Source organism: Benincasa hispida, chromosome 10 (assembly GCF_027475165.1).
Source record: "Benincasa hispida cultivar pf3 chromosome 10, pf3_genome.v1.1, whole genome shotgun sequence".
NCBI lineage: Eukaryota > Viridiplantae > Streptophyta > Magnoliopsida > Cucurbitales > Cucurbitaceae > Benincasa > Benincasa hispida.
In genome coordinates, this window is record NC_143487.1 from 36,714,427 (window position 1) to 36,729,103 (window position 14,677).

At 30.9% G+C, this 14,677-nt stretch overlaps 1 protein-coding gene across 1 annotated transcript; it reads left to right on the forward strand.

The window, feature by feature from the left end:
- The first annotated feature begins 6,136 nt into the window (after positions 1-6,136).
- Positions 6,137-11,607, forward strand: LOC120087733 (cytochrome P450 81Q32-like). The gene is made up of 2 exons (XM_039044616.2): positions 6,137-7,059; positions 10,769-11,607. The coding sequence occupies exons 1-2, from the start codon at positions 6,151-6,153 to the stop codon at positions 11,378-11,380; spliced, it is 1,521 nt and encodes a 506-aa protein (XP_038900544.2). The 5' UTR covers positions 6,137-6,150; the 3' UTR covers positions 11,381-11,607.
- Positions 11,608-14,677: the final 3,070 nt, after the last annotated feature.

A 14,677-nucleotide genomic window follows, 5' to 3' on the forward strand; every position in this document is an offset into this window, starting at 1 on the left:
GATTACAAGTAGCTTGTAAGGTTTATTTCAAATGTTCAATTTACTTGGTTCACCTTTTCTTTTCCTCAATAACTAATTTGTATCCTACACTTTGCTTCTAATTGGTATGCATTTCTTTATACCTCTTTGAGGATATTGACTGTATAGAGTTTTCTCGAGTAAAATGGTGGTTTAATATACATTTTCCTTTATGGTTTAGTATATATGTAAAGCTGGTTTCTAGAATGCAATTAAACGTTTGATTTTCATCTTTCATGCTTGGTTTCATATTTCTTTTTTCATTGCATAGATATTAGCTTTCACTAGTTGTACAAAAGTAGTTCAATTTAGTTGTCTGGTAATTTTAAATTGAAGGATGTTTAGGTGTGAATATTAGAGCTAGAATGGTGTCATTGATTTTGTTTTATCATCTTTTTACTATTGAGATAATGGAAAGTAAAATCTTAACTTTGTGACACTTTTGTGATCTCTTGATTATAGAATGTATATTTGGTTAAAATAACTTCAAGGAATCTACCATGTTGTTGAGGGTGAAAAAGTTTAGGAGAGTTATCTTTGTGACTATATGATTTGCTTAGATAGATATTGTGTACTTGAAATTGGTTGGAAGTTACTTTACGAATTTTGTGTATAGATATCAATAAGTTTTTTGTTTCTTCCATCTTTATTTTCTTCTACCATCCTAAGACACACATCCAAGATGAAATTGGAAGTATAAAGTTTGAATTTGTCCGTATATCTATATATTATTTTCATTATTTGTTTCAATAATTTTACTTAATCTTTTATTACATAATGACTTTTTGTAGGCTGTTAAAGAACTATCAATGCATGTGATATCTAGACGACAAATGCAACTAATTTGGATTGATTGGAATTTTTATATAAATATTTTGTAATTTATAAAGTTTATGTTTTGTTCATTGTCAAATGTATGATACTAATTAATATATATCTCTTTTTTCTTGATAATATGAATCTTATATGAATGCTTATTTAGATATGAACATTTTGATTATGTAGATTATAATTTTTTTTTTCATTTTTAATGTGTAGCAAGGTATGACACACAATAATAGTATCATCAACATAATTGAGAAACTATAAAAGGTTCCTAAAGGGCTATAAAAAATTATAAAAGCTATGGACCAAATTTTTTTAACATTCAAGGCTCATTAAAGCTTTCATTAAAGAAATAGTTATATTGTAAATAAATGTTATAATAAACAAACAATAACCTCAAATTTTGGCTATACAAATATTTTTATAGCTTTTTTTAAAATGTTATCTTAAATGTTGCAAAGATCAACTGTTGTTTATAAAATGCTATAAAAAGTCAAATATTTTATAGCATGTTACTAAATAGAATAATAGGTCGAATTTTTTTTAGCATTTTAAAAACACAATAAAAAGCTACATATTTTTAATAGCTTGGGTTGTTATGACTTTGCTGAAAATGCTATAAAAGACCTATTATAGCATTTTTTTAAGCTATCATAGGCCTTTTTTTTCCAGTAGTGGAAAGATCGACTTACTGATTATGGTTAAATCAATTGAACACAAATATATCTATAGTGTAGAGAGTGCAACTATTGAGCTATAGTGGAGTGTATCGGTAGTTAACAACACATCCATAAGGTACATGTCAAGACTTTCATACACGGTCAGACCAATTAAATATCTCAGTGTAGTTATATCCACCACTTGAGAATATTTCTCCTCATAATCAATACGAGGTCTTTGTGAAAAACCTTGTGCAACTAGTCTTGCTTTATATCTTGTGACCTCCTTATTTTCATTGTTTTTTGTCACAAATACCCATTTTTATCCCACGGGTTTTACACCCTCTAGTGTTCGAATTATTGGTCCGAAAACTTGACATTTTAACAGAGTTTTTTTTTTTTTTTTTTTTTACTTTAATTGCTTATTTCGACTGAAGCCAATCTTTTCTACGTGGTAGAAAATAACAAGTTTTTTATTGGGTTTTTGGAAATTTAAAAGTTCAATGGCATTATCGTAATTATTGAGCAGTGGCATTTTTGCAATTATCTCTTCTTCTTAAAAAATAGGGCAGTATTTTTGTGTAACTCTCTTTGGGAGAGCAGGGCAGCTGCTGAACTGAAAACAAAAGGGAGCCGCCTGGGAAAATCGTAAGCTGCAAGTGTCTGAGGCAAAAATTGGGTAGTTGCCGAGACTGAAAAAAAAGTGGCAACCGGTGGAAGTCGATCATGATCGATCGGTGGGCATATGTCCGCGGGTTCAGCGTGGGTGTCCACGCAAGGTCGCCGATCGTAGCAGCTGCTTTGCAGATCAGTTTGTGGCATAGGCAGCGGTTTGGTTTCGCCGTGGAGGCTGGTTCCGGCGGCAGTGAGAGAGAGGCGCGGGTCTACGCATGGTTCGCCGGTCAGAGGCGGGTAGCACACTGTTTTGGGCTGTTTTGCAGCGGGTTGTTCTCATTAGACAGAGGCAACGTTGTGTGCGGATCTCTCGGTATCAGTGGATACTTAAAATTACGGGATTCATTGTCCATGGATATAGTGTTGGATGCCTTGAGAACGAGAAATCTCGAGATTAAAAAGGAATGCAAAGATGGAGAGTTACTCATGACCAGAGGCAAAAATGAGAAAAAGAATAGAAAAGGAAAAGAGTCGAGATCCAGGTCGAAATCAAAGGGAAAAAGCAAAAAGTGTTTCCTATGTCATAAAGAAGGATACTTTAGAAAAAATTACCCTTTGAATAAGAGCAAGGAAGCATCAAGTAGCAAGCATACAGGGGATTCTAGTATAGCAAATATTTCTGATGGGTATGATTCAGCAGAGGTTTTGATGGTGTCCAGTAGGGTCATTCAGAATGCTTGGATCATGGATTCAGGGTGCACGTTTCACATGACTCCAAATCGGGATTTCTTGGTTGACTTTCAGGAAAATGATGGGGGATCAGTTCTGCTTGGTTATTGCTCATTAATAAATTAATTCAAGTTGGTTCTCAAAGTGGATGTAGACCAAACTGGTCGAACCACTATATATCTTATTGTTCTTTACTGCTTTCGTTTTATTTCTGCTGATTGTTTGCGTCCTGTTTGGCCATCTAAGTTACGTTCAGAAACTCTCACATACGTCAATATTTTTCAATTGATTTTGGCTTAGAATCCTCACTTTCATATATAAAATTAATTATTAGAATCCTCACTTTCAGTTATTGAAATTCTAATAATTAATTTTAATAAAATTAATTTTAAATACTAATTAAACTATTTAATTAATAAAAAAATTGGTATCAAATATCATATTATCAAACCATCAATTCCTAATACATGAATCCCCATTCATGTAATTAATATTTAAATCACATTTAAATATTTTTCAACTATCCTACTTTTTGTTTAGTTCAATAGTTAAACGTTTAATTACATCACATATAATTAACAATTCCTTTGATTTGAGTTTGAACGTTTCAAATTTTCTTATCACTGTATTCTAAGGTTTAATCCATTTGTGAGCTAGTAGGGGAACCTAATGGACCTACAGATCATGGGCTCCAACAATCAAGATTAATCGACTAAACTCTTTAAACCGAAATAATCAGCATTCATTAACTATCGGGTCACTCCACTAAGGCCTAGTAGTTGCACTCCATTCACTATAGATATATTTATATCCACTTGATATAGCCATAATCATTAAGTCAACCCTTCATAGGATGTTCCTAATAATGGCTGGGTCAAAAGTTATTTTACCCTTGAGATTACATCTTGCTCTTTACGTCACATTGGTACTCTAATGAACAATTGGTTTGTGATCTAATCATCAAACCGAGTCCCTATCGAGCCAATGAGATGGTGGAGCCCTATGTTCAAGGACTGGAGTTGGCACTTAAAGGAACAACCTCTATACTATCCCTAAAAATGGGTAAGAGTGAATTCCATCTTGCATTCTATGTCCCCAGCTATTTACCTAGTCTTACCCTTGAAATTGGGAGTTTATTGAGCCAGTGCTATTGGGCCAACCCTTACCCATCCAAATCTAAGGATAATTCTGAATAAATAGAAGTTCATAGTTAGCTCAGAATTAAGGTCAAATTACCTAGGCCATCGCTTTGAAATAGTCAATCTTATACAGTAAACAACGTTATAAATAAGAGTGACTTATTTCTTGGTCCGGTCTTATAGAAACTTTTTACATAGGACGCCCATACTCGCATGTCTCCACATGAACGATTCAGGATCACATCGTTTATACTAAATATAAAATGTGCCGCATTCAATAGTATTTCCAGAATAAAGTACCCAGAAAAGGATATTAGGAGTGTTTCCGATAGTGTGTCGTTAGCACTTGAATCATTACTTCTCCAATTTCTATCCCACATGAAATTCCAATAACTCTATCAATAATCTCCAAAGAAGGATATTAGGAAACTAAGTAAACTAGAGATCGATTCACGCAGTTCTCTTATCTCTTTCTACAAATAGTGAACTTATTAAGATAGTATGATAATATATAATATGATACGACATGCAAGCATTTTTCGAAGAAAATTAGTTAAATACCCACGGAAGTAGTTTAAGTATTTTCTTAAACTAATTTTAAAATTTATTGAACAAATTTTTTATTCTCAAAGTTGGTCAAATTCTTATAAATAGAAAAATCTAAAAAAATATTTATACATTTATAATAAAAATGTTTCAAAAATATTTGTATTTTTAGAAACTTTTTTCTACAAAATATAAATATTTTTAAATATTTGAAAAAAACCCCTTGTTTTTATCCGTACTTGATATTTTAACCATATATTACATTTTTTCCCTTTTTTGAACGGTACATTTAATCCTCCAAAATATCTCGGAAGGTTTAATTATAAACTTAACCTCCATAATTGAGACAAAATTAAAATTTAGTCCTTATAATTTATAATTAAATTTAGTCCTTGTTGTTTGATAAAATCTTTATAAATAATCTTTACCGTAGGGATTATTTATAAAGATTTTGTTAGGGACCAAGATAGTATAGGTTACCTTTATTTTACATTAATTAGAATGAGATGACCAATATACTACTTAAGTGGCTTGACTCCCCTACTTCAATAATTAGCTTTTGGGATGTGGTTCTCCAAGGTGTTTAAGTACGTACTAGATTTATCAAGCCATAAAGATTATTTGTAACTTTTTCTCAAACCATAAAAACTAAATTTAAATTTAAACTTTTAAAATTATAGATACTAAATTATAACACATTATCATACGAAATTTTGTAATTTAGCCATTAAAGTACGTACCTGAGGAATTTTCTTCCTCGTACTATTCTGCAGCCTTATAAACTTTTCAATCCCTTTCAAAAGAGGAAAAAAAAAAAAAGGAAAAAAGAAAGTCTTCATCGCTGAAAAGTCATCGGTACTTTCCAAAACAAAATAGGCCATTCTTGAAATCTGTGACTAATGAATACTTCTTGTCTTTCCATTAGTTGCACCATCCTTAAAGATATTTTAGTATATCCTCCATTATTTCAACCATTTTTTGATTGGTTGCACCATCCTTGTCTTTCCTAAAAGATATATATATATATTTTTTTTTTTCTAGAAAATTATCTTTGTTTCATCCTCCATTGGACCTATTATGTCATCTAGTATTTATAACGTCACAAATTCTTTTTCTTTTTAAATAGATATTTTATAGCATAAATTTTTAAAACATAAACTTAATTTAACATTGAACAAGTTCTAAAATGTCAATATCAACGAAATTAAAATATCGAGTTCTCAATTTTACTAAAATGTATCTGAAAATATTGAAAAATGTTGATGTTAATGTAATTTTAAAAAAATAATTAAAGAAATTAAATTAGTAAATAGGTATTTTATCCTATTCTTAAAAAAGTTTAATTGTTATTATTTATACCATATACACATCAATAACATTTTTGTTGCTTATTGTTATATTTCATGGATTTTTTTTTATAATATATATAATAGTGAAAATGTCAATGGCAAACCTATAAAAATGGGGAAATAGCGAACTCGATTATATCTCATATTAGATACCTTTACTCTCAAGTTAGTGGTAAATCAAATCAAACTTGGTTGCTCCCAAAAGTCTGCATTCACATTCAATACTCGAAATGTGGGTCTCTTTAGCGTTGTCTTTATATAAACATCACCATGAAGAAGGAGAAGCCAAAGCCAAAACGGCAAACCATTATGGATATTCTCTTCCTTTTCATTTCCCTCTCTCTATTCTCTCTCCTTGCCTTGAGATTTTTTCTTCAACTTCATCGCCAAAACCTTCCCCCAACACCACTTTTCTCTCTTCCCATTATTGGTCATCTCCATCTTGTCAAACATCCTATCCATAGAATCCTTCACAATCTCTCCAAAAAGTATGGAGATGTCTTCTCTCTCCGATTCGGTTCACGACTCGTCGTAGTTGTATCATCCCCTTCTGTTGTCCAAGAATGTCTTACAAAGAACGATATCATTCTCGCAAATCGACCCTTGTTGGGCACTGGAAAGCACTTGGCATACAACCATACCACCATGGTTGTTGCCCCTTATGGTGAACACTGGCGAAACCTTCGTCGAATTAGCGCCCTCGAGCTTTTCTCGACGAATCGACTAAATCTATTCTCGGGAATTCGAGAAGACGAAGTTAAAGGGTTGATGGTTCGATTACGTGGGAGTTCGTTGGAAGAATTCGCACTAGTAGAGCCAGAAAGTATGTTTTTAGATCTGATGTACAATGCTATTATAAGAATGGTGGGTGGGAAGAAGCCTTGTGAAGAGGATAAGGGAAATTCGAGGGAATTTAGAGAGGTGGTGACAAAGATTATGGAGGTTGGTGGGGCAACAAATCCAGGAGACTTCATACCAATATGGAATTGGATTGATCCGTGTGGCTTGGAGAAGAAGATCAAAAAGCTTGGAAAGACAATGGATGAACTTCTCCAAGACTTAGTTGATGGGGTAAGAAATGAGAAAGGTGAAGGGAATGCTATGATTCATCGTTTACTTCATTTGCAGAAAACTGAGCCTGAGAATTATAGTGACCAGATTATCAAAGGCCTAATACAGGTATGTATCTCTCTATTTTCGTCACTCTCTTATCTCCCTTCCCTTTACCTTGCTTGACTTAACTTTAGACATTCTAAAGGTATCGAAGTGTTTGTTATCCAGAAACCGAGAAAACCCGTCCATACAATTACCTAGTAAAAATTTGTTGTTTTTAAATGATTCTTTTTCTGTGCAACACCTAATTAATTACCTGCAAAGAAAACATATGAAAGTCACATCAAACTCATTATATATATTTATACATATACGCTTTTATTGTCTTTTTTTCTTGGTTGAAAATTTGAAATGGCAAGTAATAAAAAAAGATATTTGTAATACATAGGAGAATAAGAGAAAAAATTTAAAAATATATTAGATCTTTAATATATTTGTAAACATGGATGAGTTGATTAGTAAATTTTTTTATTTTTTAATTTCTTATTTCACCCCCTTCTTGTCTGATCTTGTTGTACACATTTTTTTTTTTCTATTTTTGCTTATTCCCTCCATTTTTCATTTTTTCATTTTCTTTTGTTTCTCAATTTTTCATCTTCCTTTTTTTAAAAATTTTTTTATCCCATTTTTGCATTTTTTTTTTATTTTCTTTCATTTCCTCCTTTTTTCCTTTCTTTCTCTTTCCTTTATTTTTTATTTTCTTTTATTTCCTTCCTTTTATTTCCTTCTTTTTAATTTTCTTTTCTTTATTCGATTTTTGCTTATTCTTTTCTTTATTTATTTTCTTTCTTCTGTTTTTTACTATTCATTTTTTTTTTTTTTTACTTTCTTTCCTTTCTCCAATTTTTGTTTATTCTGTTTTCTTTTTTTATTATATTATTTTCTTTTCTTTCTCCGATTTTTTGCTTTTTTTCTTTCTTTTTCTTTTTTAATTTTTCTTTCATTTATCCAGTTTTTACTTCTTTTTTTTTTTCTATTTAATTTGCTTTCCTTTCTTCTATTTTTTATTCTTCTCTTTCTCTTATTTTAAAATTTTTTCTTTCTTTTATTTGAATTTTTTCTTCTTCCCCTTTTTTTCACAAGAATTATAAGGCTGAGTTTGGTACCCAATACATGAAAGTACTCAATTCATAAGTGACTTAACACCAACAAGTCAATCATCAAGTTTGATTTTTATAACAATAATAAATATAAATAGTAAATGCCAATAATATTTTCTATCATTGATAACTTAATCTTTGATTATATTTTGGATAATTGCAATTGGTAGCATTTTTAGGAATAATAACCAAGTATATAACATCATTTAAAAAAATTACAAATATAGACAAGTCTATCAGTAATAAACCTCTATCGTTGATAGACTCCCAAGTCTATCAGCGATAGACTTCTATAGTTGATAACCTCTTACCAGTGATATGATCTATCACTGATAGACTTCTACCAATAATATGGTCTATCACTGATTGACTATTTAAATTTCACTATATTTGCAATTTTTTTTTACATTATGTTATATCTGCTAATACTTTGGGCCTAATGTCTATATTTGCAACTGTCTCTTATATTTTCATAGTTAATAGCCGCTTATAAAAATCTATCATTGATAGCCAACTTAGTGAATTTAATTAATAAAGTTGAATCTCGAACTAAAATATAAGTGGAATGCCTAGTAGTTATCACTAATAGCATGTTTATTAGTGATAGAAGCTATCATCGAAAAGCAAAGGGACTTATAAATGTTTGGGAAAGATAAGAAATTGGCGAAAGGTGTCTAGTAGCTATGATTGATAGAAACTACTACTGATAGCATGTTACCAGTGATAGAAGCTACCCGATAGCATATTATCGGTGATATAAGCTACTCGATAGCACGTTATCGGTGATAGAGAACTATCACTGATAGCATGATATCAGTGAGATCATTGATAATATCTTATCAGTGAAAGAAGCTATCACTGATAATCACAATATGAATGATGTTTGTGATATCGGTGATAAAACTTAGGTGATATCTATATATCGAGTTTCTTTCAAAGGTGATAACTGGTTATAGAAGTCTCTCATTGATAGCCTTAAGTGTTAATATTTCAAGGTTGATTCTAATTGATGAAAGTCTATCAGTGATAGCGATTGATAGCTGCTATCAGTGATGATCATGATAAAAGATTATTAGTGATAGCTAATGTGGTAATCAAAGTTGTTGGTCTTCTTTCAAAGTTGATCATTATTTATAAATCTATCATTAATAGCCACTGATAGCTTTAAGTATTGATATTTCAAGATTGATTCCAATTGATGAAAGTGAATCAATGATAGCTACTGATAATTGATAGCAAATTAAAAGCTAATATTTCAAGATTGCATTAATTTTTCTCAAATTGAAAGCTATCGCTAATAGCAACTATCGTTAGCAGTTGATAGCAGCTATCATTGGCTATCACTGATAGCTACTATCAACGATAGTTTTTAATTTGAGAAAAATGGGAAGAAGCGAGCAAAATGGTGGCTAGGCATGGGTTAAAAATTTTAGTATTTTATCATTTTTTGATCTATATATGCAATTATTTTATCTTTATACTACATATTTTATTATTTTGGGCTTGAATTCTATTTATGCAACTAGCTCTAAAAAAAAATCATATGTCAAAGTAGGACTATTTTCATTAATGTTTTCTTAATGACGGATAAAACACACAAATTTTTTTAATGAAGAAAAAAAATGAAAGAAAGGTTTGAAAAGAGTAGTTTTTAATTACATGGTAAAAAATCTTTAAAAATATATATTTATTTTTCTTTAAATTTTGTCACATGACAAACATTGGTTGGGTAATGATAACTAATAAGGCTACGAAAAGATTTGTGCATGTCAGGGATATCAACCCTTGAATTATCTCTATAATTATATGATATTGTGCAATTTGGGTATAATTCTCGTAACTTTGCTTTTGGGTTCATCCCAAAAGGTCTCATACAATGGAGATAGTTGTCATTACTTATATATATTTATGATCAACCCATTATGTAAGTGATGTGGGACTTTTGTCGCATTCCCTACAATCCTCCCTTCAAATAGGCATCCATTCATTTAATAACTCTTATCTAGAGTAACTCATCTTCACTAGAACACACTGCCTATCTGATAGAGTTCAACCATGGATTACACTATGACCTACTTTCAAGGCTATACTACATCTTTGTAGGGCACACGAAGATTCTACCGACATGGCTAAGTTAGGGACAATTGATATCCACAATGATACGATATTATCCACTTTGGGCATACACCTTCATGACTTTACTTTTTGGATTCACCCACAATAGCTCATACCAATGGGTATATAAATGATAATAACTATATAGTTGTCTTTACTTGTATACTCGCGATCATCCCCTTATCTAACTGGTATGGATTTTTTATCGTATTCCTAACAGTGCAGTTTAAGATACATCCAAATAATTTTCTTAAAAAAAAAAAAAAGGAGAAGAGACATGTTTTCGCTTTGTGCTTTTATTTCTTTAACTTTAATCTATTTTTGTAAATAAAAACATGCCTTGTAAGTAAAATTAGTCATTCCTATTTAATGACTTTTATTCACAGTCATCGACTGATAACACTTTTTGAAAATTCAAAAGCTTGAAAACATCACGTTTTTCCTTTTGAAAATGCAATTCAACCTTTTTATGACATTTTTCTTTTCTCTCATCCATTAATTTGTGTATGACATTGTATCATGTAATGTCATATTTCTTAACGTGAGTATTGAATTGATAGATCATATTTATAGCTGGGATTGACACAACAGCCGTAACCTTAGAATGGGCACTCTCTCATCTACTAAATAATCCTAATGTATTGGAGAAAGCAAAAGTTGAGATAGACAGTGCCATTGGACAAGAGCGACTAATAACTGAAGCCGATTTGCCAAGTTTGAACTATATACAAGGAATAATTTCCGAAACACTTCGATTGACCCCTGCAGCTCCTTTGCTTGTTCCCCATTGCGCTTCCGAAGATTGTAAAATTGGAGCCTACGATGTACCACGTGACACAATGGTATTGATTAATGCTTGGGCTATTCATAGAGATCCCAAATTATGGGAGAATGCCACAAAATTTAAGCCTGAAAGACATACAAATCCTATTGGAACTGACTCATATAAATTTTTACCATTTGGATTGGGAAGGAGAGCCTGTCCTGGAATAGGAATAGCCCAACGGATGGCTACCTTGACTTTGGCGACGATGATTCAATGCTTTGAGTGGGAAAGAGAGGGCTCTTCATTGGTTGATATGAGTGAAGGTGAAGGGATCACTATGCCCAAAGCTCGACGATTGGTAGCCAAGTGCAAACCACGTCCAATCATGAAAGCTATATTTAGCTAAGGAGTTTGATCACAATATCTCAAAATGGACTTCTATAAGAGTAGCAAAACAATGCAATATATGTGGGATGATATAATTCAATTTTCAAAGACTTTTACTTGATGTTCTGTATTCACTACAAAATGAATTCATATTCTTTATGTCATTGTTATTTATAGTTATGAATTGTGTTGGCTTATTGCAAGTTATTGGAATATAAATACAATGACTACTTTATTAGTATGCAAATGCATCTCCTCCTTTAATCCAAATTAAAATTATTAAAATATAAACGTGGTCGGCGGAATTTATCATCTAAATTATAACCAAATAATTGACTGTTTCTCCCAAAAAGTACAGTAGTTGTAGCACGGGTCGAACTCAAGGAACAAAGAATTTCTCAATTAATTGACCACAATCTCGAGGTAACTAAGGGGATTCTGACATTGATTATTGCAAAAAGAATTAAAATGCATAAAAATAAGAGAGCAATTAGAAGTTGTGATGATCAATGAAAAAAGACCTAGCTTGGGTTATTGCGAAAATTTTCTATTCAATATATTCCATCATCGAATTCTCATACTAGATTTGAGTATTTATTTGTACTTAACAAAATTTATTAGATCAAAAGCTAATTAATCATGCTAATTAACTAATTAGTCCCGAGTAAATTGATGGAAAGCATGCCAACCGAAATTGTCCTCATTGCATTAAGATCTAAGAAAACGAGTTGAATATTCAATTTTCAAGCGCTCAATTAAATATTCGTTTGATTCAATCTTAGGTTGATTAAAGTAATGTTTATCGTTGTTGATTCACAAGCTAACCTAAGTTATTGCATCTTGCAAATTAACAGACAATTACATATTACTTATTGTATGTCAATGTATCTAAAGTGGTAATCATGCAGTCAACAATGACCATAAAATATTATAATAATCTATTAAATCAAAATTCAAATCAACAAATACAGATATATAAACGATGTTTAATGCTCACAAGTACATTAATAAGTAGAAAAAAAATCTTAAAACTCAAGCTAGATTCACTACAACAAAATTGAGATTTCATGACATTTAAAAACTGTCAGATTTTAAATTCGTGACAATTATTTTCAATTATTGTATCATCTGTAAAAGTATGAATATCAATGACAAGTTTTATAAAATGTCATAATTGTTCTTCTCATGACAATAAATAAATGTAAACAATGAACAATTACTGATAACTACCATCATCAAGTTTACTATGATATGTTATCATTATCATCGATTGAATCCAAATTGGCTCAATTCTATAAGGTTATGTGTGCTGATGACAATTATAAGATGTCAAAAAATGAATATATAATGACATTTTTTTTCTTGTGAAGAATATATGAAATACGATACTTTATTGTCAAGAATATTTGGACCATGACAAATATTTTATGCCTACAAATGTTCTATCATAATACATTTTTATTGTCACAAAATTTCATATTTATGACACTTTTGTATTGTCAATATTATACATGACTTGATAGTTTGTTATTTTTTGGAACTCTGTCATCACGCGTGTATCTATAATCAACTTCTTATCCTATTAAAACACACAAAAAAAACATAAACATAAAGGACTTTTATATGTATATACAATGATAAAAGTTAATAGTGTTTTTACAAAGAGGTGGGCTAAATAATCTTTGGTAAAGGTTTTATAATAAGCTAACTAAGTACAATCTACAAACAAGCTTGAATTAAATACATTGCAACCAAAATTTTGCCACTGACCCTACAAAAAGTTTTATAAATGAATCAATTGCTTTGTAGCTTCATTGCTCCAATGGATTTTAGTAAAACCTAGTAACAAAATAAAAACTAATTTTAGAGTACAACTCTATACATGAATATTGACAATGATAATAATATAAGACTGAACAAGTCTTCAAATAATAGCTCAACGACTTCATATTTAGGCTTAGGACATCAAATATAAGACTCTTCCTTATATCATATAGCCAAAATTATGTGAAGATACTTGACAAATGAAAACACATGAAAAATCCTATCAACCAAATTGTTAAAAACCAAATATCAATGTGAATTGAAAATCCTATCAACCATTTTATTTAATGTCACCCTCCAAATGCCATTGCAACAAAATGTAGCAGACACGAAAACAAACCCCTCCACCTTCCATATGCATATGCTTTATTTATGTTCCCATGCTCTAAAAAATAGTAGGATCCACCAAGAATTAGAGATCCCAGCTCAAAAAATTACCATAATACATTGAAATCCATTAAGTTTGCTAGAAGAACAAATAAAACCATCGACAGCTAATAATAAGAATAAAAAAAAAAAAACTTGAAACATTATTTTAATAGTAAAACATAGTAAATATAGAGGAATCCACTTCCAACTGCCTTCTAAGACATTACAAATTTTTAATATATACATATTTTCAAATAAATTCTACATATACTTAATTTCAAATCAATTCTAATGGACAAATTGAAAGTCTTGACAAAATTTGAGGGGTCAGACCACAATGACCATCTATCTAGGAGATCACTAATGTTGTGTTACATGTCCTAAAACTCGTAGTTTGTAAACATTGAAACATATTCTATCAATAATAAATATGTTATTGAAAGTATTTCAATAAAGTTGTTATTGAATATATAAATTGCAATCATAGATTCATAAATCCAATAAACTAATGAATCCTTGGCTATAACATGAATATTTGAACTTTATATAGATAAATAAAAGAGGACCAAGTTTTATGGTATATAGCAAAAATGGTCTATAAGTATATGGACATAATTGGGTACCTTATCCTAGAGACACTATGGATGCGGCCCACTTTGTATATTGATACAAACGATTTTATCCCAGAGTCGTTCATGTGGAGACATGCGAGTGGAGGCATCCTATGCAAAAGATATTTGCATAAGACCGGACCATGAAATAGTAACTTTTCTTTATAATGATCATTTACTGCCAAAACTGACTATTTCAATTCAATGACCTAAAGTAACTCGATCTCAATCCTTACTTATTATGAAATCTTATTTATTCAAGATTATCCTTTTAATCTATTTATTTAGGAGTAAGATCAGATAGATAGTTGGGGACATAGTCCTGCAAGACATAATTCACTCCTACCCGTTTTAGGGTTAGCAGATAGTTGTTTCCTTAAGTACTGACTTTTGGTCATGAACAAAAGGGTCCCGCCTTCTCTATGGCTAAGAGGGGCTCGATTTATTGGTAGGACCATAAACCAATTGTTCATTTGAGGATCGGTGGAGACTTAAGGAGCAAGATATATTAT

What these genes read in the sequence shown, in the direction of transcription:
- LOC120087733 (XM_039044616.2), top strand. Translation starts at nt 6,151, where the DNA reads ATGAAGAAGGAGAAGCCAAAGCCAAAACGGCAAACCATTATGGATATT. An exon ending in TTATCAAAGGCCTAATACAG is followed by an intron (nt 7,060 to 10,768) that starts GTATGTATCTCT and finishes TTGAATTGATAG; the next exon opens with ATCATATTTATAGCTGGGAT.